General features: G+C 43.9%; 1 protein-coding gene across 1 annotated transcript; it reads left to right on the plus strand.

The window, feature by feature from the left end:
• Positions 1–27,861, plus strand: ALPK1 (alpha kinase 1). Its single transcript, XM_072335389.1, has 14 exons — positions 1–39; positions 2,196–2,376; positions 6,174–6,328; positions 14,768–14,966; positions 16,438–16,497; positions 18,007–18,093; positions 18,882–18,958; positions 19,966–20,061; positions 20,595–20,699; positions 21,121–23,206; positions 23,873–24,026; positions 25,461–25,623; positions 26,470–26,656; positions 27,263–27,861. Exons 2-14 carry the CDS (start codon positions 2,256–2,258, stop codon positions 27,457–27,459), a joined length of 3,687 nt encoding a protein of 1,228 aa, XP_072191490.1. The 5' UTR covers positions 1–39; positions 2,196–2,255; the 3' UTR covers positions 27,460–27,861.

Here is a 27,861-nt window from a genome sequence, read left to right on the forward strand (position 1 = left end):
CCTTGCCTATATCCCTGTTACAGATCCAGCAGTTTCCCGGTGAGTTAAATCCCTACAATCCCAGCAAGCCACGTGCTGCACTTCTACACTAATTTAAGCTTCCCCACTAAGCCCCCTCTGCTCTTTGTGCAGCTCGCGCGCCATGCGGCTCACAAAGCCACAGGGCTTTCAGCCTCACAGCACAGCCCCATGCACTCACCCAGGTTGAAGCCCTCCATGGGCTGTCTGTAAGGCTGTAAGGCTTGAGCAGGGCTGTGGCTGCAACACAGATGTGTTGGAGGGTGTCTGTAGTCTTGGATGCTCTTAGCACTGTGTTGTTTTTTTGTGAAGTGTCTCAGCTTCAGCACACTGTCATAGACCATCTGGTTACGGATATATCCCTGCTAGGGCTACGAGGTGCTCCTGCACACCGTTAGGAGCATCCTGCCTTGCCTGGCTGTGGGTCTGAGCCACATCTGCACTGCAGCTTCTGGAGAGGGCTCCCTGGGGGACAGGACTTGGGAGAAATCAATTACACAAAGGAGTGGAGCCAGGGCCAGATGGCAGGAACGCTCCATCCCAACCTGGGAGGTACTCGTGGGACAGCCACGTGCCTGGCCACGCAGGGCTGTGTAATCAGATGAATCAATTAGCAGATGTTGGCATGGTGAGCAGAGCAGTCAATGCTAGCATAGGTGTGTGACAGCAATCATGGCAGAGGGGGACGCTTTTCTTTTCCCTGATGAATAACCGGCAACCAGCCCAGCTTTTCTAGACCCAGCAGGGTGGGAGGAGAGGGCTTGGCTTGCCCCACGCACATGCCTAGCTGTTGTCACCAAGCTCAGGCATCCTTACATCATGGGACTGCTGCTCTGCCAGAGCACCATGCTGCAGCTGTGTCTCCCACTCCGCCTCTAGCTGCCCCTTGCTCTGTGTCCATGCCTGCCAGCTGGATTCCTCTGCTAGGATGGGGGAAAAACCCTCAGAGGGGCCCGTGGCTGTATGTGCTGCCACTACAGCTCTAAGCTAACCTCCCCTTGTGCTTGTGTGCTGCCTCCATGCCCACAGGTGCCCTGTTCTTGGAAAACCCCTCTCTCAGTAGGGCATGTGCAATACAGAAGTAGTTGGAGAAAAAGCAAAGTGTAACTTGGAGAGAGCAATGAAGGGAAGAGCCGACAGCAGAAATCTCACCCGGTGTATTGTTGAGGGATGGGAACTGAACCTGAGTGCAGCCTCTAATCTGTTTTAAGTACCCTCACCTGAATGCTTTATCTTATTAGGTTGCTTGTTAGATTGCTTTTCCTGATGGGTTAGTTTTTAACTGCTTTCTTGGCCAGCTGAGAGTCACAAATGTGATGGAACCTCTGCCACTCCTCGGAGCACTTTCCCATTGCTTGAGCCGTTGTTCACATGGCAGACACCCCACAAATACTGACACACATGTGGTTCCCCATGTGCTATGGCTGGTGTGAAAGCCCTGCAGAAGTGGGACACAGCTGATATGCCCTGGCAGTGCCGCAGCATGGCTGGGTTTGGACCTGGGGCTTTGCACCTCATGCTTGCCTTTCCCACACTCTAGCTGTGCTTGGCACCATGTTCTGCCCCAGTATCCTCTGTGTGTCCCTATTTAATTTCTTCTCTTCCTGGCATCTATCTGCAGTGCTAGCACAGCCCCACTGCCTGGCCCCTGCCTTGGGCTCCATGCTGATGAACACCAGCCCTGGCTCGCTCCACCTGCCTCCCTCTGCTTCTGCATGAGTGCATTGCTTCTGCTTTCTGATCCCCAGCATGCTCTGCCTGGTGCTGCCTGTTGGGATCCAACCACCCCCAAGCTGCAGCAGGGGAGAATTCAGCTGCTGAGATGCAGAGCCAGCTGTGCCTGGCTGCATGCTGTTCTGCCTTCCCCTTCCTGAAGCCTACAGCTTCACCAACTTTAGAAAGGTTTTCAGAGGCTGTTTCCAACTGCATCACTTTGAATTATGAGAGGAGTTCATTAAACAAGAGAACAATCAGATTTGTTTCGTTGCATGGAAAATAAAATAGAAGACATATTTCCACACATTTCATTTCAGATAGCTAAGACAGAAAGCTTTTCCTTCCGCTCCACCATTGGCAATGCCGTAAGCACCTGTCGGGGAGGTCTCTGCTCCTAGGGCTTCCCCAGAGCTTACTGGTGCTACTGGAAAGGGCTGCAGACATCTCCCTACTCTGTTCAGCAGGTCCCTCCGTCTGGAAGGAGCCCTCTCTGCTGGAGCAGCCAAGAGAGAGCTGAAGCCATGAATACCCACAGCTCGGTGGCTGCGCTGCTGCAGGACTGTGAGCGCTCGCTGGCCGCACTGCTGTCAGCCAAGGTGGACATCCACGAGGAAGAGGAGCAGGAATACCGGCGGCACCAAGGTGAGGCCCCAAGGGCAGCAGGGCGGACAGCCGCTCCTCGGCCCTGCCCTATTTTTCTGCTCCTGGCAGATGAGAGCCAAGAGACGACTGGATTTCAGGGCAGTGAATGGGACATGGGCTGTGGGCAGGCAGGGGAAAGCAGCCCACTTTGTTACGGTGAATTGCTGTCAGTTCTAATTTTAGGCTTCAGTAAACATGAGGCTGTAAGGAACAGTTTAGTTGGGGAAGAACAATGCCCAAAAGTTTGCTGATGCACATAAATTTCAGTTATTAAAAAAAAAAAAAAAAAAGGAAAGAAAGAAAAAAAAAAAAAAGGGGGGGGGGGGGGGGGAAAGAAAGGATGCAACTTCTGAATAATGGCACTTATTTCCTCTCCTTTCAGCGGGGCTGGGGGAGGGCCCTCTCTGTTTGTCAGCTACTCCTGATATATTAAAGAGCTCATTGCCTGAATCTTTATCTCGTAAAATACGTGTGACCTCTTTAAGTGGTGTCCAAAGAAAAAAATTGCAGTATCCCTCTTGAAAGGAAAGCCCATGTCGGCTAATGGCTGGAATGAATAACCGGGAAGGGAAGCAGTAGTTAGGGAGGGCACTGGTAGAGGAGTTCTTCACTTGTTTCAATGCTAGCATTGCGGGCCAGAAACATTTTGTTCAGTGTTGTGGTGACAAGGGAGGTTTTAAAAAATGACTTACTAAATCTGGTGGGAATGCAGCTGACACTGATTATGGAAGGGTGTCTGTTGCCGTGTCACATGCTCAGTTCAGCTTTCTTGGACTTCCAAAGGGCTCCAACAACGTAGCTGCCACAGCTTTTTTGCTCACCAATGTAAAGCCATGTTTGCATTGCTGGGTTTGTGTAGGTGACACCTGTTCTGGGCAGGGCAGGGAGGTTACACACTGCTGTCTGCCGCACCAAAAAATAACTTCAGTGAGTACAGGACAATGCAGTAAAGGACAAAATTGACATTTCTGGGGGAAACAGTGCAGGCATCAGCAAAAAAAAACTGCAAAACTTGAATTTTATGCAGGTTCTATTTTGCATTACACATCTGCAGTACCATCCCTTTTCCAGTTTAATGTCAGTAAAGCTTGGTGTTGCTTGCATGACTGGCTTGACCATCATGTCAGTGTGAGCTTTAAAACCCTTTGTTTGCCCGGAGTGCGGGGCTGCTTCAAATATGTTTCTGTGCGCCTTGTTCTTGCTGGGAGGTCAGCCGCCCTTTCTGAAGCACCTCGGCCTGTCTATGCTGGAGGGTGGTGTGTAGATTTCTGCCAGGGATGCTGGAAGATTCTTCTTTTTGTTTTCAACAAAAGGCTACTTTGTTTTCTCGTCACAAATTCTTTTAAGCTTGATTATCTCCCTTCAGAATAGCCTCTTGAACTCCTAATCAGGTAGCGCTTTTTCCCTTCACCCTCCTCATCCCTTCTCTCCTATTAAATACTGCAGCGGACGAGAAATAATCAGTTTAGTTCCAGCTAAGGTAAATCAGTGCCCTTATAGCTGCTTGATTAGCTGCAGCCCTTCAGGTGAGCTGCTGGAGGAAATGGGCAGTCAGAGCTTGCAAGAAGCTCCTGTCCTTCCCAGGACCTACAGTGCCTACAGTGATCAGACCCATTTGCACATTCTGGAATGGAAAAGCTGGTGGCCCTGTGGCTTCCATGGCCCTCAGAGCCGTCTCTGCTGGCACTCTTGTTCTGGCAATTGAATTTCAGTTCATGGCCACAGGATTGTCCACACCAGCTCCCCAGCTTCTTCATGTGCTTACAGTGGATGATTCTACCTCACAGAATCAAATTAATATTATTAGCATGCTAATTTGCATTATTTCCAAGTGGTGACAACCAGACATAAGGATAAGGCTCAAAGCTAGGCTTACTCAAATGCCTGACACCAAAGGTGGCTGGAGGCTCATTAGATCATCAGATCCTGCTGAAAGCCTTTGTTCTGGGTTCCTCCTGTCCAATCACAGTGGCTGCTCAGGGAGTGAGATTTCTCTATTAAAGATGTTCTTTGTTCTTTGGTTCATCAGGCAGGTGGGGCATTAAGGCTTAACCAAGGATGACATGGGAAACTGGAAGAATTGGGTAGCAACAATACCTGTATTTTTCAGAAATAATACCAACATCCACATCATCCCGTTGGTTGTTTTTGTGCATTCTGACACTACTACTTTTCCTGCTTGGTGTTCTTTAAGTAAGCTTAAGTTTGAGGGTGAAGAGCAGATGGCAGAGAAGACAGAAAGGCTGCCTGTGTGAGTGTCCCATGACTGTTTCCCTATATTCCCCCCAAAATGTCAGTCCTGTGGGATCATATAGGGAAAGGTAATAGCAGCGTGTGCCTTGACTGCATCCAGGCACTCTTTGCCTTCTTTGCCTGGGGAAGATTTTGGGAAGCTTGATTTTCAACTGCTGGCCTTCCCTTGGCCATCTTACTTACAAGGTCAGGACCTACTCCAGTTTTCATGCTTGGTGAGGGGGCAGAGTGCCCTGCTCCTTCCTAGTTTTGCAGTGCCATCACCACAGGAGCCACAAGATGCATGAGGATAGGAGCTCTTCTTCCTCTGGTCTGGCCTCTTGGCCTTCTTTCTTTGTACTGGGAAGGGTTGGGCCTCTGCAGGCATGATATGAGACCAACAGGGCAGTGCAGTTGTTCTGTGTCTACTGGGAAGTGTGTCCAGACCTGCAGCAGCAAATGTGAAAATTTGTGTTGGAAAAAGTGATGTATTTTTTAAAGGTAACTTTTTGGAAAACTGGCCCTCAGTATCAGACTTCCCACTTTCGCATAGGAAAAATGTACTGATGAATGCACTGCAATGTGAGCACAAAACAGAATCCTTATGTAGTGCATTTTCTACCATCCTCCATAAAGGGTAGATTAAAAAATAAGTAGTAATACATTTATTTGCATTACCTCGTTAAAGCAATGATGGTCTCTGAGCAGGATTTTTTCTGGGGATTAATGGCCAGAAGGGGTTAGATCTGCAGCTGATGATCACCACTGACCCCATCTGGTCAATAATCCTTGCTAATCCACTTTTATTGGCCAGAGAGCCTTCCTGGCCTAGGGTTAGCACAGCACACAGGAGCTGCATCTTCACTGTTTGGAGAAAATTAAATGTGGGTTGCAGCTGAAAGGAAAGGACAAATTCAGGCCCAGCTCCAGCTGTGTGCTCCCATCAGCAGGCCTTCCTCCATCAGATGGTTTGGAGACACAGCTGGGTCAGTGGCTTCTTGGCACATAGGTGGTACTTCATGCTGGCAGCACAACCCAAGGGCTACACTGTGCTCAGGGCGATGCAGCTCCTCGGCCTTGTGGTCCAGCATGCAGAAGCTGGGCATCCTCCTCAGCTCACCTGTATGACTCCAATACACTGCCTCCAAAGAAGGAGCTCCCAGTAGTGGCTACGTCAGTGCATGAACCTCACAGAAGACTGTGCAAGACTCAGCTGGGACCTGATATGCACATGCAGGCTGTGTCAGCACCCAAGCATGTGGCTCGGTTTCTTCATGCTGTAGCAATGATCTCTCCCCTGCATGGGGAAGGTGTATCTTGTAGCTTTCTTTGAGTTACTCAATATTTTTTCAGACTAAGTAACACAAACCGATGCCTTTTTTCCCCAAATGATGAGTTAAACATTCTCAAACACATCTGACCATCTTTCATTGCATCCCTTTAGATCTATGTCCAATTGCTCTGTACAACCTAGGTTTATTTCTTCTTTGAGCAATGCAGCGGTTCTGCATGGGGTCATGGCTGTACCCACTGCTGTATCTTTACCAGCACTTTGCCTTTTCCAGCATTGCTTCCCGATGACTTGAGGACCCTTCTGGAGGAGGCGAAGGAAATGAAGTGGCCCTTTGTGCCAGAGAAGTGGCAGTACAAGCAGGACTTGGGCCCAGAGGACAAAACCAACCTGCAGGATACAATTGGCACCAGGCTCCCCGATCTACTGGTATGAAGCTCAGCACAGCTGTTGTGGGAAGTGTGGGGTGCTTGGGGCAGGAAGGTTTCCTCCTCTGAGAAGGCAAGGAGCTTCTTGTTTGTTTAGCTTGAGTGCTTGCTTTACCCATTCATCTTGCTCACTTCTGTTTCCAGCAAGATGTGTGTTTGCCTATTACCTGAAGACCTGGCACTGTAATAAAGCCAAAATGTTTTTCCAGTGATTTTCCAGGAAATTGCTTGGTTGGGACCTGAGCTAGCCAAAGCCAAGGTGGGTAAGTTAAGAATGTAATAGTCTTCTATGTGCATAGGAGACACTGCTCTGAGTGAGGAGCTGCAGGATCCAGGAGGTGCTGGGGGATTCCAAAGCGTACTCTGCACATTTTATCTATCTTTAATATCAGAAAGCAGGAAGGAATTCCCATTGCTTCTTATTTTCTGATTTATGTGGGTTTTGTGCTGCTAGCCCAAGGGGGAGAGCTCCCCTAGCAGAGCCTGAGCAAGGCCTGAAGGTGTTGTCTGGGGAGGATGATGGCTTTGATGATGAGGAGCTCTGGGAAGCCAACGGCTGTGCCCACTGCACATCTCCTCTCCAGCACCATGCGTCCCAGGGATCCCAAATGTGCTGGGAGGTGGTGCTGCTCCCTGGGCATTTATTTTCTTTCTTTGGTGTGTGTGGCCTCCGACAGAAATTTATGGCGGAGGTTGACCTCCTTTACAATCCCCGCTCAGCACTCCGGCTTCACAGTGTTTGTCTGCTCTCTCCCAGGACAAACACCTGCAGTAAGCTCCCGGAGAGACCTGGATAGATGGGAGATTAATGCGATGGTAATAGAGGGGCAGTGTTCTCAGCATTATGCCCTCTCCCCAGGTAGATGGATCCTTTCTGAGATGATACCAATTATTTATTGCTGAAACATCTGTTGATAACTGCAGCTGCCCTTGTTAAACAAAGCATATCATGGGGTCATAGACCATAGGGACCTAAAATCCCGCCGCATGCTCGTTTCAGACTATTCACCAACACCCCCTGAAGTCCATTGGTGACCGTTGGCTTCAATGCTTCGTCGTGTGGTGTAAAATACTTTGTAAACATTGTGCTGCCCTTCCCCATGTGCTTTGAAGTATTATTTCATCTTCGCTGGTAATTTATATTCCAGTGCTATTGTACCATGGGAAAAAGGGAAAACCTTTTTTGTTTTCCATTTAATTGTAGAAAGACTGACATTTTGACCTGTATTATTAGTATTAGTCGGGAAAGGGGATTTTTTTCCCCTTCATTCATTCTCCCCCCCCTCCAAACAACCCCTCTTTTTTTTAAATAAAATTTCAAGGCAGAGCAAAGGCTGCTTCAGTTCTTTGAATAAAAAGCTGGGAGGGAAATGAGGCTGAAGAGAAGTGATTACAGTGTGATGAGGAGAGATAAAAGTCTGAGCAACTTTTTCTTCTTCTTTTTTTTTTTTTTTTTTTTTTTTTTTTTTTTGGCACAAGGGACAGAAGGATAATGTAAATTCCTGAAAGAAAAAGAGATAGATATAAGTCTTTGTCAGTTTAATGTTCATCAAAACCTTAAAAAAAAAAAAAAATTAAAAAAAAAGAACTCTGTTTGTTTTAATTTGCCATGCTCAGAATAAGCTCATAAACCGTAATTCATTACATTTAAAAAGTGCTTTGAGATCCCTGAATGAAAGGCACTTCATTACCATAACACACTGCGCGGTGTGGAGCTCTGGCCGCCCGCGCCCCAACCGGGCCGTTCTATGCTGCGCATCACGTCAGCTGAAAGACTCCATGAGACCAGCACAGGGAGTAAGAGGATTAGGCTTTAGCTTCAAGGGTTTGCCTTAGTGCTACACTTTAAAAAGTGGGATGCCCAGTGCTGGTGGCTGTGTGCTAGGCTGACACACCAAGAAAGCAAAACCACCCACACCTGCATCCTTTTAGAGTGCTCTTCTTCAACTTTACTGTGGGATCAGAGTAAACAAACAGGGGTAACTTCCCTTACTAAAAAAAAAATGCCTGCTGCAGGGTAAAGGCTGAGGCTGCACTTCTGAAAGGGAGTCATTGCAAGCATCGCCCTTCCTGCAGATCACCCATATCTGGAGAGATGGAAATACCCTTGTGCTCAGTAACCAGCCAACAGAGGGCAACATGCCCATGAGCACATAGGCTTTGATCCTGCAAACCCTAATGTGAGCTTCATTGGAGGGAACTCTAACTTTACAATCAAGTAGGTCTCTTTTGGAATAATTCATGAAATGTTTGTTTGTATTTTCTTATACAATTAGAGCCCCTTGTAATGATGTGGAACATGGCTTCATTTTTTACCAAACACAGCAGTAGTTCCTTCATCCAGGTTCCGGCATTCAGACACAAACCAGGACCTACTGCAATAGGTACCGTGCAAGTGCAAAAACAAAGCCTCAGCTTCAAAGGTTTCATTTGCTTGTGCAATGACACCGAGGACAATCATTCTCAGTTTATGTTTATATGCACTATTGAAATGACCTTCAATCATCTTCAGGTTAAAGGTTTCTATCAGGTTGCACATGCTCCTGAGACTCTCCAAAAATGAATTTCCTCCAAGCAGCTGTGCAGGAGCCTGTGCAGGCTGATCTCCTCACTGGTTGGGGGAGAGCAGATCCTGGCCCTGGTCATGCAGAATCTCCTTGCAGTTAATGTGACTGTGGAAAAGAATAGAAAATCAGTCCCTGCAGCCCTTGCCTGGGCCTTAGCTAATTATGTGCTGCTGGATTATCATTAGGGTAATCATTCTAAGGGAAGTGCCCCAATACCCTTAGGGGTGTGCGTGGCACTTAAGAGTTTCAGCCTTTGAGAAACAGCTAAAGAGGGAGCTGAGGATTTCGTTTTCTCCTCCCCATACCTGCTGGTGTGGTAACAGGAGAACTAAAGCCGTTAGGATCTTGGTCGTTCTGGCTGACCTTTTGCTACTTGCCTCTTAAGAGCTCTTCTTGGGTGATCTGCGTGAAGTGGGGAGTAACCGAGCACAGAGCTGTGGCTGCGGGCTGAACTCAACTCATGAAGGGCTTGGTGGTATTCTGGCCAGCTTATGCTGTGCAAACCCTGTCACTCTGGGGCTTCTTGAGTGAGAAATATTAGAAATCAGGCCCCATCAGTGCAGGAGGATGGCCACAATCTCATGTGTCACTCATGCTGCCCAGCCAAAGCAGCAGCTTCAGTGGGACAACTTCAGCACTGCGGTGCAGCTGGCCAGCCCTGATCCTGCTAATATGCAGTGCTGCAAAGCACTCACCTTCCACTGTGCATATGGGAAAATGGCAGCAAGATTTGCACAGGAAGCACCAGAAGAAAAGCATGAGCTATAGTCCTGGGTACCAATAGGGTTATTGGTTTGCTTTGCATATCAGCAGGATTTATTGTTCTCAGCTGATGCTTCATAGAGCCATTCATCCCTGGAAAAATCTTTGAGTTGTCTTACTGGGGTCACTGTGCGTTTGTTTTTTTCCCTTCCAATCTCTTCTCAAACTGATTTTTATCTTGAGGACAGATTTAGGAAAGAGGCTCTTGGATCTGTAAATGATAACAGGGGTACTGATGCTGCCCTATCAGGGAGGGTTTGTCACTGGCCCTTTAACACAGTATTTTAATGTAACACAAGGAAACACCAACAGGTTTTAATTAGTTTAAAGACTGAGTGCAGTGGGGGCAAATCAGTGCCACAGAGTTCCTGTTACAGCTACCGTTGGTAGTCAGCAAAATCTTTCTGCTGCAGGGTCCCTCAAATCCCTGCCATCAGAAAGAGAAGGGCCACAGGAACTGCTGCCCAGGAAGTTTCCTTGGTGCTTTAAAGGCTTTTCTTCTGTTCTTGCCCCAAAATTCTCCTCCTGAGAATGTTCAAATCCATCATGGCAGTGTCTCCTGATCCCACTGGCAAGTATTTTCCCACTGTCCCCTCAACCTACAAGCATCAGCAAGGGCAAGTATGGTGCCTCCTCTTCATGTCGTGGTGAGGTATGAGTCCTTCTCCATCCTGCAGAGGATTTGGGACATGGTACAGCCAGGTGGGCTCTCCTAGCTCTGCTCTGCTGGAGTAAGAGACAATGGAGGAGGCAGCAGACTCAAGAGCAGGAGCTGGGAACAGAACAAGGAATGTGCCCTCAATGGTAAAAAAAAAAGGGTGGGCTGTCAGTAAAAATGAGGGGAAGCCACTGCCCCCATCATTTCTCACTTCATGAAGGATGATGTGGCAGCTTGTAAAAACTGATCCATTCTGTGGTGTTTTGAGTTGATAATAATGGACCTAATGCCAGGCTCATTGAATAAACACCCAACTCTTCATCACCTTCAGGATTAATAACATGAGCTAATTAAGAGCTTCAGTCACTCAAGCCATTAAATTGGATCCTCTGCTGCTCTGAGCAGAGAGGAAAGTGTCCAGGAGCCTCTCATTCCTTGCTCTACAGCTATTTACTGCACAATTCGCCCATCCCATGTTCAGGCTTATCCATCTGCACATCATGGCCATGCTTTCTCCTGCCAGTCACAGAGGTGGTAGGAGGCTTAATTCATTGTTATTTGCAGAGTGTGCTGTGATTGCCAGCTGAAAGGCTGAGATTGATAGAGAAGTCCCGTGCAGTGACAGCAGCTTTGGTCTCTTGGAAATACAGGCTTTGCTAACAGTGCGTGAGGTAAAAGGGCGAGACTTCAGCCAAATCCATTGCTGTTTTGACTGTGTGTTTAATCTGACAGGGGACGAATGTAGGGGGAGAAAGAGACAGGCAATTTGTTAGGGTTCAGTGAAGTGCTAACTAGCAGTAGATCTTGAGGGAGAACCAAAGCACCTGGAAATGCCTGCTCTGTGCACACAGCTTGAGTTTTTCGTGACTGCTCTTGGTTTTTTAGGATTTAAAACCTCAGCCTTGATTACAAATAACGACTAAAATAGGGTGAGATGAATGACCACAGGCAAACACAGGGGTTCAGAGTGCCTGCAAAACTGTGTGTGCACTCCAAAAATGATTTCAACCCTTGATGCTTGCAGGGGTGTTTCTGCAACAGAGACCCTTCTGCACCTGCAGGCTGCATGGGGACTTGCCTGTGGGACTGTCGCCTTATAAAGAGGGCAGAGAGAGTGGATTAAATCAATATTTCATTTATTTGGACTTGTAATTCCTCTTACATCAGCTGCCACATAAGACCTCTGCAACTCCCTTCCCCTCCTCCCCACCCTCATTTACTATGCACCAATAATTTCCCTTTGACGCGATGCTGCCAGCTCCCATGCCAGATGGCTCCGGTTCTGAGCTGCTCCCTCTCGGGAGCGGCCCCATTGTCAATGCAGAGGAGGCATCACGGCTTTGAACCCAACACTGGGACCCAAACTTCGGCCCCAGCATGAGGAGGAGTTAACCCACTAATGCAGGAAACCATGCACACAGCACACCCTCCCACTCATCGCCATTAAGGACAAGCCCTTCACTAAAGGCTGTTTTGCATTTTCCCCCACGATCCATGTATAGAAATCTCGTGCAAATTTAATTCTGTCACCACCTGATTCCACTTCCCAGGCATGAGGTTCCCTTTGTGTTCTAAACTCAATTAGACATATGCATTGAGCATCACGGACACAGATGTTAAAACAAAGTGCGCACAGACCCTGCTCTTTCTTTTTCTCTTTCTCCCCTTCCACATAGATGCAGATGCAGTAAGAAAGCAAGTAAACCTGTTCATCATGCTCATCCCCTCTGAAGAAAAAATTGCCCACAAGGAAGAGCCGAGCTAGGCTGAGGAATTCCAAAGTGGTGCCATTTGGCAGTGGGTGAAAGGCGTGGGTATGGATTTCTGGGTGTGCTGCCGGGAACGTAATTGCAAAGCTTGACACCAATCCGTGTCCCTGTGTGCCACACAGCGTGCGGCCCGGCCTTTCAAAAAAAAAAGAAGTAGCTGAGTTTCTCCCCCTGGCTTGACTTTTCTACATTTTGTGTCCATTTGGTTTTGGAGAGGGACACAAGAGGTTTCGGCATTGAGTGGGGAGTTAAATTATGCAGCTGCAAGACTGCCAAGCCCTTCAGAATAGGATGCTTCGTTTAGATTTTCCACAATGCTATTGAAGTGCTTATTTTCCTCCTGAAGAGACACAAACAGATGCAAACTTCTGTAAACACTTTAGAAATGAATTCAGTGAGTTTGGCCTCTCAGCAGTGCTCAATAGCTGACAGAAAAATGTCTAATTAGTGCAAGTGGAAATAATAGGGCCACTTGGATTCCTTCCATCCTCCTCCAAGTCTACTTTTCCTAGGGACTCAAAGGCCCTTTTGTTTGGTAGGTCACCCTCTCTCAGGCTTTTGTGCTCCAATCTATTAAAGGAAGAAGGGGAGGAAAAAAAATAGATTAGGCGATGCTCTGTGCTTAAATATATGGCCTGTTCATGAGCATTTCGAATGGATAGTTTGCAGTGTCAGTTTACAGGTGCTTAGAGAGGGGGATTCCTCCATTGTTGACTGGCACAAGCGGCTGTGCGTGTGGAGCTCCAGGAATCCTTTTCAAGTGCCATCCTGTTAGAAAATCCAACTCAGAAAGAAAAAAAAGAAAAAGAAAAAAAAGAAAAAAAAAAAGAAAAAAGAAGGGAAATTTGCACAAATCTGCTTCACTGAAGTGCAAACAAGCCAGAAAATGCTTGAAGCGAGCTGATGCTGCAGCCCAGCGTTCATGCCGTAGTCGCGGCCTTGTCTCCAAATGGTTTGATATGGGCTTTCCCCACACCTCAGAGGGCTCTGTTCATTAGAAATAAGTGTTACTCAGTCAGGCTCCTGCCATTCCTGTCCTCAATCAGTTGATGATTATGCTGATAAAATCAGGAATGAGTCTTGCTGTCAGAAGGTGGTTCTCTGAACTGAGAGCAGAGAACAGAAGTCTGGCCAGGGTGGAGGCAATGAGGAGGATCAAGAAGCCCAGATGGTGACTGTAGTGATCAACAGCATCTCTGACATGGTGCTCTTGGACCTGTGTGTCTACACAAGGAAGAAGGGAAGGAAACATGCTGAAGATAGAAACTGGAGATAGCTGTCCAACTCAGTGTTTTAGTGAGGATTTACACAAAGCCTTCTTGACAATCATCCTCTGATGATGCACTGGGGCGTGAGCCATTGTGTTGCTTTAACTCTGCTCCTAGCAGGTTTACTGATGGACAACAATGCTACGAGAAACACATTATTTTTTATGATGAAGGTGTTTCCTGCTTTATTCTTTTGCAATTTCCCCATATCACGACACAGTACTTGAGCATTGCCAGCTCCCTGGCACTGGAGCCAAGTGGGACACCAGGAGGCAAGGCTTTGAGGGTAGCATAAGGCCACTGCTATGATGCCCAGGCAAGCCAGGGCTGTGCCTAGCACCCCTGAGACTCCATGGCTCATGGAGTGGTGGGTCCTTTGTTACAGATGATTGTTGCATTTGAAAGCGGTGTGGTATCTACCACAGAAAGTGATATTTGGTAGCCACCCATGTGGCCTTTTGCATCCTCAATGAGGATCATGTCAGCATGATGGCTGCTGGAATACAGAAAGAGTTATTGCAAATGCAGAAATTATTAAAGATAATCTGCAAAGGGAAAACATTGGACTCCTGCCCTGTATGTTCATTTGTGATGTACAAAGAAGTTCTGGTCCTCCATCCAAACTTGAAGCTGCATTGACGTTGGCTGTTTATAGCCAGAGTCTGGTTCCACAGATAGCAACATGGTCCCTAACTGTCCCCCATTTCCTGAGGAAATTCTGTGGAAAAAGAGGAAAAGAAAAGCTGAGAGTCATATTCTTATATTCTTGAAAATGTAATACTCAGAAGATATTCCCATCTAAGACAAATGCTTTAGTGACCATTTCCAGAGTCCCCAGACTCCCTTTTAAACTAATTGTTATTACTGCTATTCATCTGTTGGTTATAATTTAAATTCATTAACAGATTGCCAAATTATATGGTTCCAAATACTGAACACCAATTACAAACACGAGAAAAAAGAAAAAGAAAAAAGAAATATGTGCAGTTAAAAAAAAAAAAAATATATATATATATATATATATATAATCCAAAAAACAGAATCTTTCGATCTTAAGAGTGAAAATATGTCCAGAATTAGTCAAATTATAGGTGATAGTAAATAGCTAATCACTCCTACAAATACTTACCCCCTTATGTAAATGCCTAGGAAGACAGAGGTTACGAGTAGAAATTTTGAGGCATCCTTTTAATTGCTGGTTTTTGCTTCCTGTATTGTTTGGTAATTCTACCTGCTTACAAAACTGTGCAGTTGCCTTACAACAAATGAGTGAGGAAATTCGATCAGTCTTAAAATGGTATGTAGAGCCCTTCTGGGAGAAGTATTACTAAAGCTGAGTATTTTCTATAAACAGTTGGCAGTCTTTGCTCCGTGAATTTCTTCGAGGTAGCCCCATGGCATTGGTGTTCTTTTCAGGTTTATTTGAAAGCTTCCATCATGGTCAAGGATTGTGTGACAGCAGCTGCGATTGTGTTCTTGATTGACCGGTTCCTGTACTGGATTGATGCCTCAAGCAAACTCCTGAAAATCGCCAAGGGCTTGCACAAGCTGCAGCCCACCACACCCATTGGTCCTCAGGTGGTCATCCGCCAAGCTCGCCTTGCCGTCAATGCAGGTACCAGGTCCTGGGTAGATACTGCTCCATTTCCTTGGCTCAGACCCAATTAGGAGCTACTTGACTTTGAAGAAGATACTTTGTCCCTGTCTGGGGATGACATGCTTACGATCTCAGTACCATCTTTTCAAATACACAGCCCACTCCCAGCCCCCTTGGGCCCTCCCAGCTCCTCTCACTAGCACAAAGAGACTGGTATAAAGGGCTTCAGAGCCAAAAGCAGTAGAGAAAATTGTGAAAGGGTGTGGAAAATACTAATTGGAGCTTTTGTTCCTTAACAAATATTCCCCGCTGGTTTCAAACAGGGATATCTGAATTGCTATACTTATGACCAAGGGCCTTTAAAAAGTAAATTAGAGTCCTGGCATTTTCTCTGCACTGTCCCAGCTGCTTTTTTTCTTCTTCTTCTTTTTTTCTTTTTTCTTCTTCTTTTTTTTTTTTTTTTTCTTTTTTTCCAGTGGGACCACTTGACTATGCAAACAATGCTGCTTACACCCCCACTAATATAAATTGATTGGTTTATTTTTTAAATGCCCATCTTTCCTATAGCACCAGCAACACCTGAAGGGTATTTTATGTATCACCTTCCCACTGGGAAGATGTATTTCTACTTCTTCTGGGGAGAAGATAAATCCAGAAAACCTGCTTTGAAAAGGACAACTAAGAAATATTTTATTTGCAGGAAACAGTCAGGACCGTTAGCTCCTTGCATAACCATTTCTCTGTGTGGCTGCGGACTTCAAATTCTCTCATTGGTGTGGTGGCTGGAAAGAGGCACACTCTGATCTACGGGCTAGTTCAGCCAGCATTTGTATCTCTTCACTGGCTGGAGCAGTGAATGAATTAATTTGGATAACTGTGACAGAGAGCAAGGTGCTACATGAATTTTGATCACATTCAGACGCTTCCTGTAGCCCATCAAGCTGCCTCAGATGACTCTGCTATGCAACAAAACCTGTGAACCATATGACAGGTGGCTGAAATGCGGAATGCAGAATACCAACCTCCTGTTGAATACTGCATCCTTTTATGCTCGGATTCCGGTTATGTCTTGTGATCATGGGGTGCTTCTTAAAGGCAGGTAGACTTAAGCCTACCTGGATTCAGGGTCCAACAATGCTGAGATGCAGCTGAATTAGTTCTCAAATGAATGTACAACCTTAACACCTCCTGAAAGAAAGTAAAGTGTTTTTCAGAAGTGGGTGTCTAGCTAAAAACATTTGTTTCATCAGCATTTTTTTTTTGCAATATTTTTTGGTGTATGGAGAATAGTCTGTGTCACAGCAATTCCTGAGCACAAGGCAGCACTGAGCAGCATGCAGTTAACTGGGAAGTTTAGGCTAATTGCAAATACAATTTCAGCACTGAGGAGTACAGTTTGCTGGGATGTTCACTAGTAAATATTTTTGTTCACACCACAATGTATGTCTTTATATTAATTTTCTTTGTGTTTTGATTTGTTTTTAATTAGGTAAACTTTTAAAAGCTGAATATATCCTCAGCAGCCTTATTAATGACAATGGAGCAACAGGTAATTATATATTTATTTTTCCAATTTCATAATTACTATTTTGGTGGGACCAATTTTAAGTCTCACAAATATCAAATGCAGCCAATCTGACATCGGTCTGTTCTTATCACCATTCTTCACAATGCCTTTGCTGTCCAATTGTGATCACTTTACTACACCAAGGAAACTCAGTGGACACAATGATCTCCAGAGATCCCTTCCAACCCCTATAATTGTGTCATTCTGTGAACTCTGTTTTGAAACTTCCACAATCCATCTTTGTATGTCTTCACTTGGGAGGAAAAATATTATGGATTGTCAGCCTTCCTACTAATTCCTCTATAAAACATGGATCGATTTCAAGAAATTTACTTACTAATCTAAAAAGCAAGAACAACCCACACCCCCAAGAAAACAAAACAGGCTGACTAATGCTTATTGTCTTGTTCACACTGATCTTGTGAATGGAATTATAATTGTAACCCAGACCTGTAGCAGATAGCAGTGCACCTATTGACCATGTTTTGAGAGCGAATCCTGCATCTTACAGCACTTCCTCCCACTTCTGGACAGACATGCAAACTATAAAAATGGGAATATTACTTAATATGTGGTGATACTTTTAGAAGCTACTTTTTTATTCCCTTCCTGTCAGGTGGCTATCCCACTGGTAATATGACTTGTTTCAGATCTGAAGGGTCATCATCTATGCATAATAGGAAAAATTCACAAAATTTGGACAGGCATCCAAACAATCCAATCCAAAACCAAATAATGGTTTTGAAACAATACATCCTGGATTTTTAGACTAATCCTTAGTCTTCAGAGCTGACTTAGTCACCACATTTCAGGTTCCTCAATGGCTACGAAAATTAAACAATTTAGCAAGTCTAATCTGGTTTTTGTTGTTTTGTTTTTAATGTCAAACTGAAGTTCTCATACAGGAGTGCTCCTCATTCAAGACAGCCTTAAAGAAAATACATCACTGTTAAAGTGGTGGTTTCATTTTGTGTTATAATCAGGTATCAAAATAGATTCAATAATGAAAGATTTTGTGTAACTAATAATTCTGTTTTAATGTGAAAACCTTGCGTTTCATCTTGCAATACCCTGATATCTGGAAAGAAAATATTTTTTTGCCAGTAGTTGAAAGTATTTTGTTCCACTACATATGTCAGTGGCAACAAAAATATGCCGTGTAAATCCTTCTCCTTTTTAATACAGCTCGGTATGTTTATATACAGTGATTTTTTGTTACTTCAAAGAAGAGAGGTACCATTCACATTTTATGTTGTTCTTATACTCTGTACAGCTGTCAGTTAAGCTACATTCTTATATAGCTGTCTGCTTATATTCCTTATTGCACTATTCCTTTGTCATCTCTCCGGCTGTAAGATCTGACTCAAACCATATGGATTCAGTGGGGAGATTCCTGGCAGTTTGCTGGGATTTAGGTTGCCCTTCGAGGCTGAAAATGGCAGCAGCATTACTCTATTGAAATATCTATTGAACTTTTCAACTCTTTCTCAGGTACCTGGCAATATGCTAAGGAAAGTGATAGGATCCTTGTTCAGTCAGTCTGCTTACAAATCAGAGGACAGATTCTGCAAAAGCTGGGTAAGGTTTGTTTTTTTTCTTTTTCTGTAAGTATCTGTTCAAGGCTTTTCACTATTCAAAATAATGCATTTGTTGTATGTCAAATTTTAGCTTATGTGAAACATCTGCCCGGTGTCTGTAGTGCAGTCACAGAAGATAAGATATATACATATCTGTTAGAAGAAGCAAGGAACTGGAACCATGTACCAAGCAAGCACATTTTAGGAATTAATGTTTTATTTTTACTGTAGCCAGAATTCACGGAAAATCCTGAAATATCATTCCATTTTTCTTCTAACGTTTTTACCAAATTCACTATTCCCAAAGGCATGCTATGTAGTTTAACAGAGATATATCACAGTGCTTTCCTCAGTCAATTCAAAAGGATCCCTAGCATTCAGCATTATGGACTTCTGTATCCAGAACTTTGTACTTGAGGCCATCAGCTTTAGTTTTATGCTCTTGCTGTGACCCTTTATCTTCAGTGACTGTTGAACTGAAGTCTTTCATGAACATATAATGTATGTCCATATGCAGCCAAAAGCTAAAGGAATCCAATAAACATTCACTGTCAATAAAGCAAAAAATACCATGGTTCAGTGAGGAAATGTTGTTGGTAGGAGGATGGTTGGATTAGATGATATTGGAGGTCTTTTCCAACTTTGGCGATTCTATGATATGAATTAATACTGTTTTGAGGGCTCCTATCTCTAGGAAGTGTAAAATGTGCCTAGCCTGTTGAAAGCTACCTGGAAGCAGAGGTATGTTTAGGAATTCTTTTTTTTTTTTTTTTTTCTCTTTTATTCCAGGGATGTGGTATGAGGCAGCAGAGTTAATTTGGGCTTCAGTTGTGGGATATTTCAAACTTCCTCAACCAGATAAAAAGGTAAGTTTCCCTTTTCACTCTAGATAACCTTGCCAACCTAATAATGATTTCAGATTAGTGGCTGTTTACTTCAGTCTTGTCTTTTAGAAATAGTGTTTCAATTATGCATTTCAGACACCATTAACACTCAGGGCAAATATTCTAGCTGAAGTATTGCACATCACTTATGCATGAATGCACAGGCTTAAGGACACCTTTTTTCCTGCAGGGGAATGAAAACGATCGTTTTCATTAAGCGGGATGATCTGAAGTGAAACATCACCTAGGATGTCACAGGTGCCTCTGACAAGGACTCACTAATCCCAGAATGAGGCCCTAGGTTTTTGTGTTTTTTCTAGGGCTACAGCTGAATTTATTTAGCCAGTAACTGAGCTGTTTGCTGGAAGGTTTGCAAGCTGTCCTATGCTAGCAGTTGCTGGAGATGGATATCCTCTGGCCCTGTGGTACCTAAACATCTTGCAACAGCTAGCATATCTGTCTTTAACACCTTTGTGAGGCATGGTCACACTAATCTTCCCACTGCCAATGAAGCAGCAGTCACACCTTGTGCCCGTAGCTAAACAGGAATGTGAACATAAAAGTCTGGTGAGTCCTGGGGTGATGCTTTAAAAGTTTTTGTAATTGTACTCCAGCAGAGGATATACCACAAAAACAGACCTCATCACCTCTCCCATACCTTCACTGTCACAAACAGTACCTAGGAGAAATAGCTAAGGAAAATGAAGTGCTGTTCAAGTTTCTGTGGAAACTCAGAACTAGCAGCAATTAGGATAGCTGCCACTTAAGAAAACTCCTAAGTATGTACCAGGCTGCACTTTCTACAAGTTCAAATTGATAAAACCCTACCACTCTGAGATGACTACTCTGACTTTCTTCACGGTGCTTCTCTCCGGAACTTTGTTTTGTGTGTTTTTCCTGGTTTGTTGTACATACAGCCTAACTTACTGCAATCAACAATTCATAGCATAGGGGTAAAACCCCACCATTACTTTCCATTGCTTTTTCAGGGAATTGCAACTTCCTTGGGTATTCTGGCAGATATATTTTCTTCCATGAATGAGAAGGATTATGTGCGTTTTAAAACCAATGCCGCAATTAACCTGGTAAGACTTGGTTTGTTTTTTGTGAGTACAGATTCTTCAGACAAATTGTATGTCATTGTCTCAGATTCACCCACAACTTGTCCATCCTCCAGTTTCTCTTCTTTGCTGAGAGGGCTGAAGCAAATTCCATCGTTCCCATTGGAAAAGTTTATTAACACCTAGATAGAAAATTGCCTAGATCCAGGAAAAAGAAAATAGCAATAATAACTATAGTGTGTGTATATATGTGTATGCGTGTATAGTACACAGACAATTTACAGAGCCAAACCTGACACATTTATGGTAAACTTAAGTAAAAAGTCTTCTTCAGAAATATATGTGGTTGTTGTGTCAGATTTTATGTCCTGCTCAAAGACTCAAAGGTATCAGAAACCTACAAATCCAAATGATTCTTATGGCTAAATCCCAAGCTACCTCCATCCAGTCAAACAGGGTTGCCTGTCAGATAAATTCTTCTCTTTGGAAAGAGAGCTGTTAAGATGGATCTTCCTCCCTTGCTTTTTTTTTTCTTGTTTGTTTGTTTGTTTCACCAGGCCCTTCTCCAAGAGTCCAGCCATCGCTTGCTATCAGCTGCTGAAGCCTGCAAATTAGCAGCAGTCTACAGCCAGTATACCTCACTGTTTGTGCTAACAGCTGTGGTGAGTTCACGTTCTAAAAGAGTTATGTGTATAAGAGAACAATCTAGGCTATTAAATTTAGCTTTAATGTAACTTCCAAGCTTCATACCATAGAGTATGCTCCTATCTGTTTTGTAGTTGCTATGCGTTACACTGGACTCTAATCTGAAGCTAAGCAGATGGGAAGAAAGAAGTATCTATCCATAGAGTAAGGATGGGCTTTCAAGACCAAATGGGAGTGCTGCTTCTCCTCTAACTCCAAATACTTTTCAAAGGTGAAAAGGCAAGACTTTATCCCCCTAGAAACACAACAGCAAGCAGTTAGAGCCACTATTTGCTTTCAGTTGTAAGAAGGAAAGAAAGATGCCTTTTCCTTTTCTCATTTATTTGTGACAGAGATGCAAGTTTCTAATTCCTGGACTCCTCTTTTCTTCCCTCCCAGAACATCCGTGGAGTGTGTTTGCTGTCCTATAGTCACTCCAAGGACTGTCCCCCAGAAAAGAGGAAGTTCTACTTGTCTGAAGCCAAAGAATCCTTTGAAATAGGCCTCCTCACCAAGAATGATAACAGTCGTGTCACCAGCAAGCAGGAGCTCCATAGTTTTATTAAAGCTGCTTTCTGCCTCACAACTGTGCATCGATGGCTCTATGGGGAGAATGAGAAACTCCGTGAGGTTGATCAAATTTGCAGAGAAGTCATAGCAAAACTGCATACCTACAGCATTTCATTTACAGAAGAGGAAGAGAAAGGAGTGCTTGCAGAAGAGATCATGTCTCTGATCACATCTGTTAAGAAGCTCCTACAAGTGGAAAGCTTTCCTAATTCTGATGCCAGGTCTTATGTGCCAGACAGTTATAAAGGGGCAGTAGAAAAATCTGTCCTGCAAGGGGAAGCCGACTTTGAGAAAATCCTTGCCATGAATTCTCAGCATCATCTGTCAGTGTGTGAAGTGTTTAAAAATCCTTGCAGAATTAACAAAAACACACTGGGAGAAACCCACATGGCAGCTTGTATCACAACTTTAAAAACAGAAACCAAAAATACAGACACCATGTGTACCACTGAAGACACAGTATGCCAGAGAAAGGGTGCAGGAAAGACATTTAGTACACCAAAAGTGGGAAGTAGCTCAGGGAAGCTCAGTGGACAAACAAGAAACAAACAGAGCAGTTCTGATGTGAGGAATATTTCCACTGAAAAAGGGACCGAATCGTTAGAAAGTGTAATAATTGATGAAAACAGTGTGTTCAACAGGTGGCAAAACGGAAGTCAAACCACTTCTTCAGAAAATGCCTGGTGCAAGCTGTCACTGTCAAGTAACTCTTCCAGCTGGGAGGAACTAAACTGCGATAGCAGCAAAGAGTCACCCAGTGGAGGACAGCAACAAGAAAAAGGCTCAGTGGAGGAGCAGTGCTGCACAACAGAAACAGATGAAAATGGTCAATCTGCTTACATGTACTCATTGCCAGTCAGAACTCAGTATACATCTCCTCAAGAGCTTCCATTAAGTTGTTTAAGGTCACCTCAGCCTTTCTTAGAGGTAGACACAGCCCTATCTAGAAGGCTTAGGGAGAAGGCTTCTCTTGGGGGAGTGAAGCTGAGAGAGGGAGAGAATTCGTCAGAAGGAAAAGAGGAGACATATAACACAGACTTAGAGAACAACTCGGTTCCTTCCCTCACCGCTCCTTCTTCTTATCCTGCCAGGGTGGAGGAGGAGGAGTGTTCTTCCTCCTCCTGGGAGAAGCTCGAGCCCTGGGTAGCGACCGCACGACCGAGGGGCGTAGGTTGCAGCACCACGGACAGCGCCAGGGAGCGCCACCTCCTCTCAGGGACGGCCGCGCCCCAAAGCATCCACGTGGGGCGGGACCCGGGGGGAGAAACCCTATACAGCACGGAGCAGCCCTCGCCCGACGTCAGGCATCCCACGAACAGCGCTGCTGCTTCAGGATCTACAGGCAGTGAGCCAAAACCTGCCAGCAGCTCCTTCGTGAGTGCATGGCTGGGGAGACCTGCAGCCACGGACAGACACAGATCTGTCGAAGTGCTTGATGTTGACCCCCAAGCAGAAACTGTAGATGACACTGAATTTGATTTCATCAGTACTGGAGAGTTAGTAAACAGTTCTCCCAAAGTGATCACTCCAGAGCTTCAGGTGGCTCCAGGTGCACCAACAGGTTTGCCTTTGCGGGGAAACACATTTGTAACAACACACTTTGATTGTGCCACTACTGAGGAAGAAGAGGAAGAGGAAAAGCTTCAGAGAAGCAAAAGATCATTCTGTTCATCACTGAGTCCATGGCACAGTTCAGCTCAGACGCCCAGCACTTCCCCTGAAGGTCCATTTCTAAACCCAGGGGGAAGCGGTCTTGTCTTCGCACCTGGGAGAACCAAGGAAGAAATCCTTGATGCTCGGATTCTGAGGGATGATGACTATATGCAGCTTCTGGCAGGAGTAGAACATAACTGGCTTGTCCAGAGACTGACGCCTACTGGATTGTTTAAGTCTAAACAGCTTCATAAAGCGTATTGTAAGTTTCTTCACAGCAACAGGCATTTTCAAGCAATGCTACTTCCATAGAAAACACCTTTTACTCAGGCTTTTTAACCTCATAATTTAGCCACCACTTTCTAGGGTTTTATTAGTTGTTATTCTAAGAGGTTTTGTGCAATGCTTTTAGCAACAGAAGAACACACCCTTGAACCATTTACTCCTATTCCTTCTTACTCACTTGCACATCACTGACATCTTTATAGAGATGGGCTCCATCTCCTTGACCACTCCACCCCTGCTGCTTCATTCCTTCATGCAATAGGTATCTCAGGTCAGTTGGTGCCTTGTGCCAGTCCATCAAGTAATTTATCTCCCTTTCCTTAAGCCCATTTAGATTTCACATTTCATTCTGCAAAGTATGCATTGAGACAATGATTATTAAGTTAATCATAAATAACAGTTTAATTTATTTGCTGTATCTTAATTTGTAGACCCTTGTTGAATATACTAAGAAATAGAGAAGTTAGGAGCAAAATCTCTGTAGGATGCCTCACTAAGCTCATTAGGTAAAACCTGCTAGGAGCTCATCCTATCTTGTTTTGCCTAGATATCTTGTCTCCTCTGTGATGGTATAAGATCCCTCAGCACAGGCTTACAGAAATCCTGAATTGTTCAGTGTACCTGCAGTGTTTTCTTTTTGTAGCTGCTCTTCTTTTGAAATACTCAAAGAAAACAGGCCTCTGGACGGGCCAGGAAACATCTGTATTCATTGGGGACAAACTGAACGTGGCAAAAGAAGGCAAACAGAGAAACGCATTTTGGATACACTTCCTACACCAAGAAGAAAGCTTGGGAAGGTACTGGTCAAACCAGTTTCTGAAAGAAAATGTTTATCAGTGCTACTTTTGTGTAAACATGAATGAAAACTCTCTGGTGAGACTCATCTTATACCTGTGATTCAGATAGTACATTGCCTTGTCATGCAGTAATTTTTATAAGGTGTTGTCAGAAGATAGAAAGAACTTTCACTTGGATGACTGCAGAAATTATAGTCACAAGGGGAGATTTTTTTCTTTATTGTTTACATTGACCATCTTTGACTGATTTTCTTTAGCAGGAATATTTTATTGATTTTCTAAGTCTACTGAGCACTTTGTCAATCTTCAATACACTAATTCTTCTCATCATTCCACCTAACTCTCTAATTTTGAATGTTTGGGAAGAAAAGGCTTCTTTACTGTTGTCTTCTAACAATCATGTTATTGTCCATTTGCTCATGACAACTCTTAGACCTGAATACCTTCATCCATGCTGAAACAAACTTGGGTGAGCTTAAATGAGCTTAAATATCACTTCATTTGACTACAGGATTTGCATTAGGGAATTCCTATTTCTGCTACTCCCTAGCACCCTAACAAAACATCCTCAATTTGAGATTAACTTGCTCTGCAAGATAATTTTACCCAAAACAACAGGAAGTAATTAAACTAACATAGATTCCAGGTTCATAAAACAAGTTCTCCTAATCCCATCCATGGGTAGGCAATACAACATTTAATGTTTCTGAAGAGGGTGCAAGCACAGAGTGATATTTATTAATACCTCAGATTCAGATCAGACAGACTGCTCACCTTCACCTTCCTGTGAAGACACCATCATTGGTTCTATTCATAGACCAAGAAAGACAGCTTCATACCTGCTCCCATCTGAAAAAAGGAACGCTTAATATGGTGCTGGGCCTGAGTCAGTACAAAGTTACCCTAGCTAATAGACAGCTGTGCTACCAAGCACACAGCTCCCAGCCTAGAACTGCTTTATGACAAAATCTTTCTTAGCACAGAGTGAAGAAGCAACAGTGGCTACAGGCAGAGAAGTTCTTCAGTTCTTAAGTTTAGCAGTGGGTGTATGCAATGGAAGCTGAGCTAAAATCACTTATTTGCTTCAGTAGGCCTCAACATGTGGAGAGCTCTACTTGCTGCTAATCACAGATTTTAGATTGCTATAAGAAGTAGCTTAAGAATTCTTATGTGTTAAGAACAGTATTATGAAGTTTGACTTCAAACATTTCATCAATACAAAGCCTCTATCTTAGGATCAGGTTATTCATTACAGTATTTTACTGCAGGAGCTGGGGAAAAGCCCACACCTTTAATTACTGCAATTTTAGATCTATCACCAACAGCTGGCTGCCATGGTCTGCTTTGTGGTGATGTTAGTGTACCACAAGTAGGGCTTCCTGAGTGCAGTCTGCTGCAAAACTGGCTATGGCAAAGATTTTTCTGCTTGTTTAGGTATGTTGGGAAAGAATATAAAGAAGAAAAGGGGCTTCTTCATCATTTCAGTGATGTGGAACGACAAATGACTGCCCAATACTACGTGACAGAATTCAACAAAAGGCTGTACGAGCAAAAAGTCCCTACCCAAATCTTTTATATCCCATCTGCAGTACTTCTGGTAAGAGCTATCTTCAAAACAATGACAGGGAATTGATGGGGAAAGAGTCCTAAGTCAGTGGGTTTTTGCTTGTTTGTTTGTTGGTTGGTTGGTTGGTTTAGATAGTTAGGCCGCCTGTAGATGACATGCTCTAATTCACGTGATATTACCTGGTAAATGCACCTGATCTTTTCAGGACAGAAGGTTCTTATGCACAGAGATGCGAGTTAAAAATATGCTGGTTAAAAATAAATAAATAGATAGATAGATAGATAGATAGATAGATAGATAGATAGATAGATAAATAAATAAATTTATTCACAGCTGAATTCACAGTTTCATTATTACTATGTATACAATAGCATGATATGCATGTTACTGTTTCTGCTAGCTATTCTAGCACTAGATCTGGCTCTATGCCACTTGCTAGTAAGGCTTAATGACAACCTCGAGTCAGTATTTATGCTAGTCTCTGCACAGATAAATCACTTGGGGGCAAGGAAAACAAAAAACGCTAACAAAACCCACCACTGATTATTTGCACATTAAGGAGGACCAAGAGGAGCAAGGTTATCCAAATCTTTTCAGCTTTAGATGTAGTCTCCTGAACGAAGTTTTCCATTTGTAGAATGAGTTGCTCAGTTTGGCCTGCCAGGTTGGCTTTGTGTTGAATCTGGTGATAAACATAAGTTCTGAACAGCCTGTGTTTTGAATTAGCAGTGGGTTAATATGGGACTCTTTCCATTCATCCTATGATAGAAAGTTCTAGCGGGAAAAAATGAACAACAGAAAATAAGTTAGAGGATCTTTAGCATCCTTATTTTTACATCTCTGCTTGGGTGACTGTCACTGAAACTCTCTTTTCAGATTCTGGAAGACAGAACAATAAAAGGATGTGTGAGTGTGGAGCCCTACATCCTTGGGGAGTTTGTGAAGCTGTCCAATAACACAAAGGTAGTAAAGAATGAGTACAAAGCCACAGAGTATGGTCTGGCCTATGGCCACTTCTCCTATGAGTTCTCCAATGGAACAGAAGTTGTTGTTGACCTGCAAGGTTTGTATTGCAGTGAGCTTCATTTATTGCATATCATGTTGCAGAATATGCTATTCAGGGACACACCCTCTCTAAATGACCTAAGGAGGCATATGTAGGTGTTTTTTTTTGCCTTGAGCAGTGGTCTTGTTGTCTGCTGTGTCATGGTAGGAGAAGAAAAGGGAAAGATACCTGCGCCCTTGTGTGCCACAGCTTTATGCACCCAATTAAAGTGAAGCCAGTCTGCAAGTACGTGTCCTGAGAAAGCATCTAAAGGAAAATCACTAAAAGAGACAGTGGATTTTGTCATGCTTCCTCCTTCTCGTACTTGGCAAGCCTAAAAAAAATCTCTATTTAGCTAATGAAGAGCTCTTTACTTAAAAGCCGAGGATGTGACCTTTCAAACTCAACCTTTAGCACACAGGTATATCTAGGTATTGCTCATATGCAATTTAAATATTCATTATGTACCTCCTACGGTTTTATTCTGCTTTTACTGACAAAGGTGTAAACTGAGAATCACTGAACTGACATTATCAGAGGATTTGCTGTGCTAAGCAGACAGTGCTAAGTGTGATGGTGCAAAGGCTGTGCTGTTCAGTACCAAAATGTATCCTTCCTTTGCAGGCTGGGTGACTGGTAATGGAAAAGGTCTCATCTACCTCACAGACCCGCAGATTCATTCTCTTAATAGCGAAGATGTTTCACGCTCTAACTTTGGGAAGAGAGGAATTTATTATTTCTTCAACAATCAACATGTGGAATGCAATGAGATCTGCCGTTGCCTTTCTTTAACAAGACCCTCAATAGAGACACCAATGTAGATTCACGCAAGACAACCAGAGTATGGCCCATAATCTGGGCAGTATTTTATCACACACACAATTAGGAACATGTTGTCTTGATGAGAACTGGGCCTCTGAGATGACATCTATGCAGGAACCTGCAACAGTTTGGGAAATGTAGCACAGCATCGGGTAGTAAGTACCATGTTACCATCTTGAGTGCCATCTGAAACATATGTTCTTACAACCATTTGTGAGATTTAACAGACGAACCTATGAGAAAGAAGAAAACAGCCTCCAAAATTCAGCAGAAACGCACTACAAGACCGTACAAACCTCTGATGCATCTACAGACCCAGTTAGGGCAATAGGCACCATCTGCTCTTTGGAAACAGAGTACAAAATGAAGTGAGACGGAGACTTGTGTTTCAGTCATCCATA

This window comes from Excalfactoria chinensis, chromosome 4 (genome assembly GCF_039878825.1).
Source record: "Excalfactoria chinensis isolate bCotChi1 chromosome 4, bCotChi1.hap2, whole genome shotgun sequence".
In the NCBI taxonomy this organism is placed as follows: domain Eukaryota; kingdom Metazoa; phylum Chordata; class Aves; order Galliformes; family Phasianidae; genus Excalfactoria; species Excalfactoria chinensis.

Coding starts and splice junctions, on each gene's coding strand:
- ALPK1 (XM_072335389.1), top strand. CDS start 2,256: ATGAATACCCACAGCTCGGTGGCTGCGCTGCTGCAGGACTGTGAGCGC. Junction 16,498..18,006: donor TAATGACAATGGAGCAACAG/GTAATTATATAT, acceptor ACTCTTTCTCAG/GTACCTGGCAATATGCTAAG. Junction 20,700..21,120: donor TGTTTGTGCTAACAGCTGTG/GTGAGTTCACGT, acceptor CTTCCCTCCCAG/AACATCCGTGGAGTGTGTTT.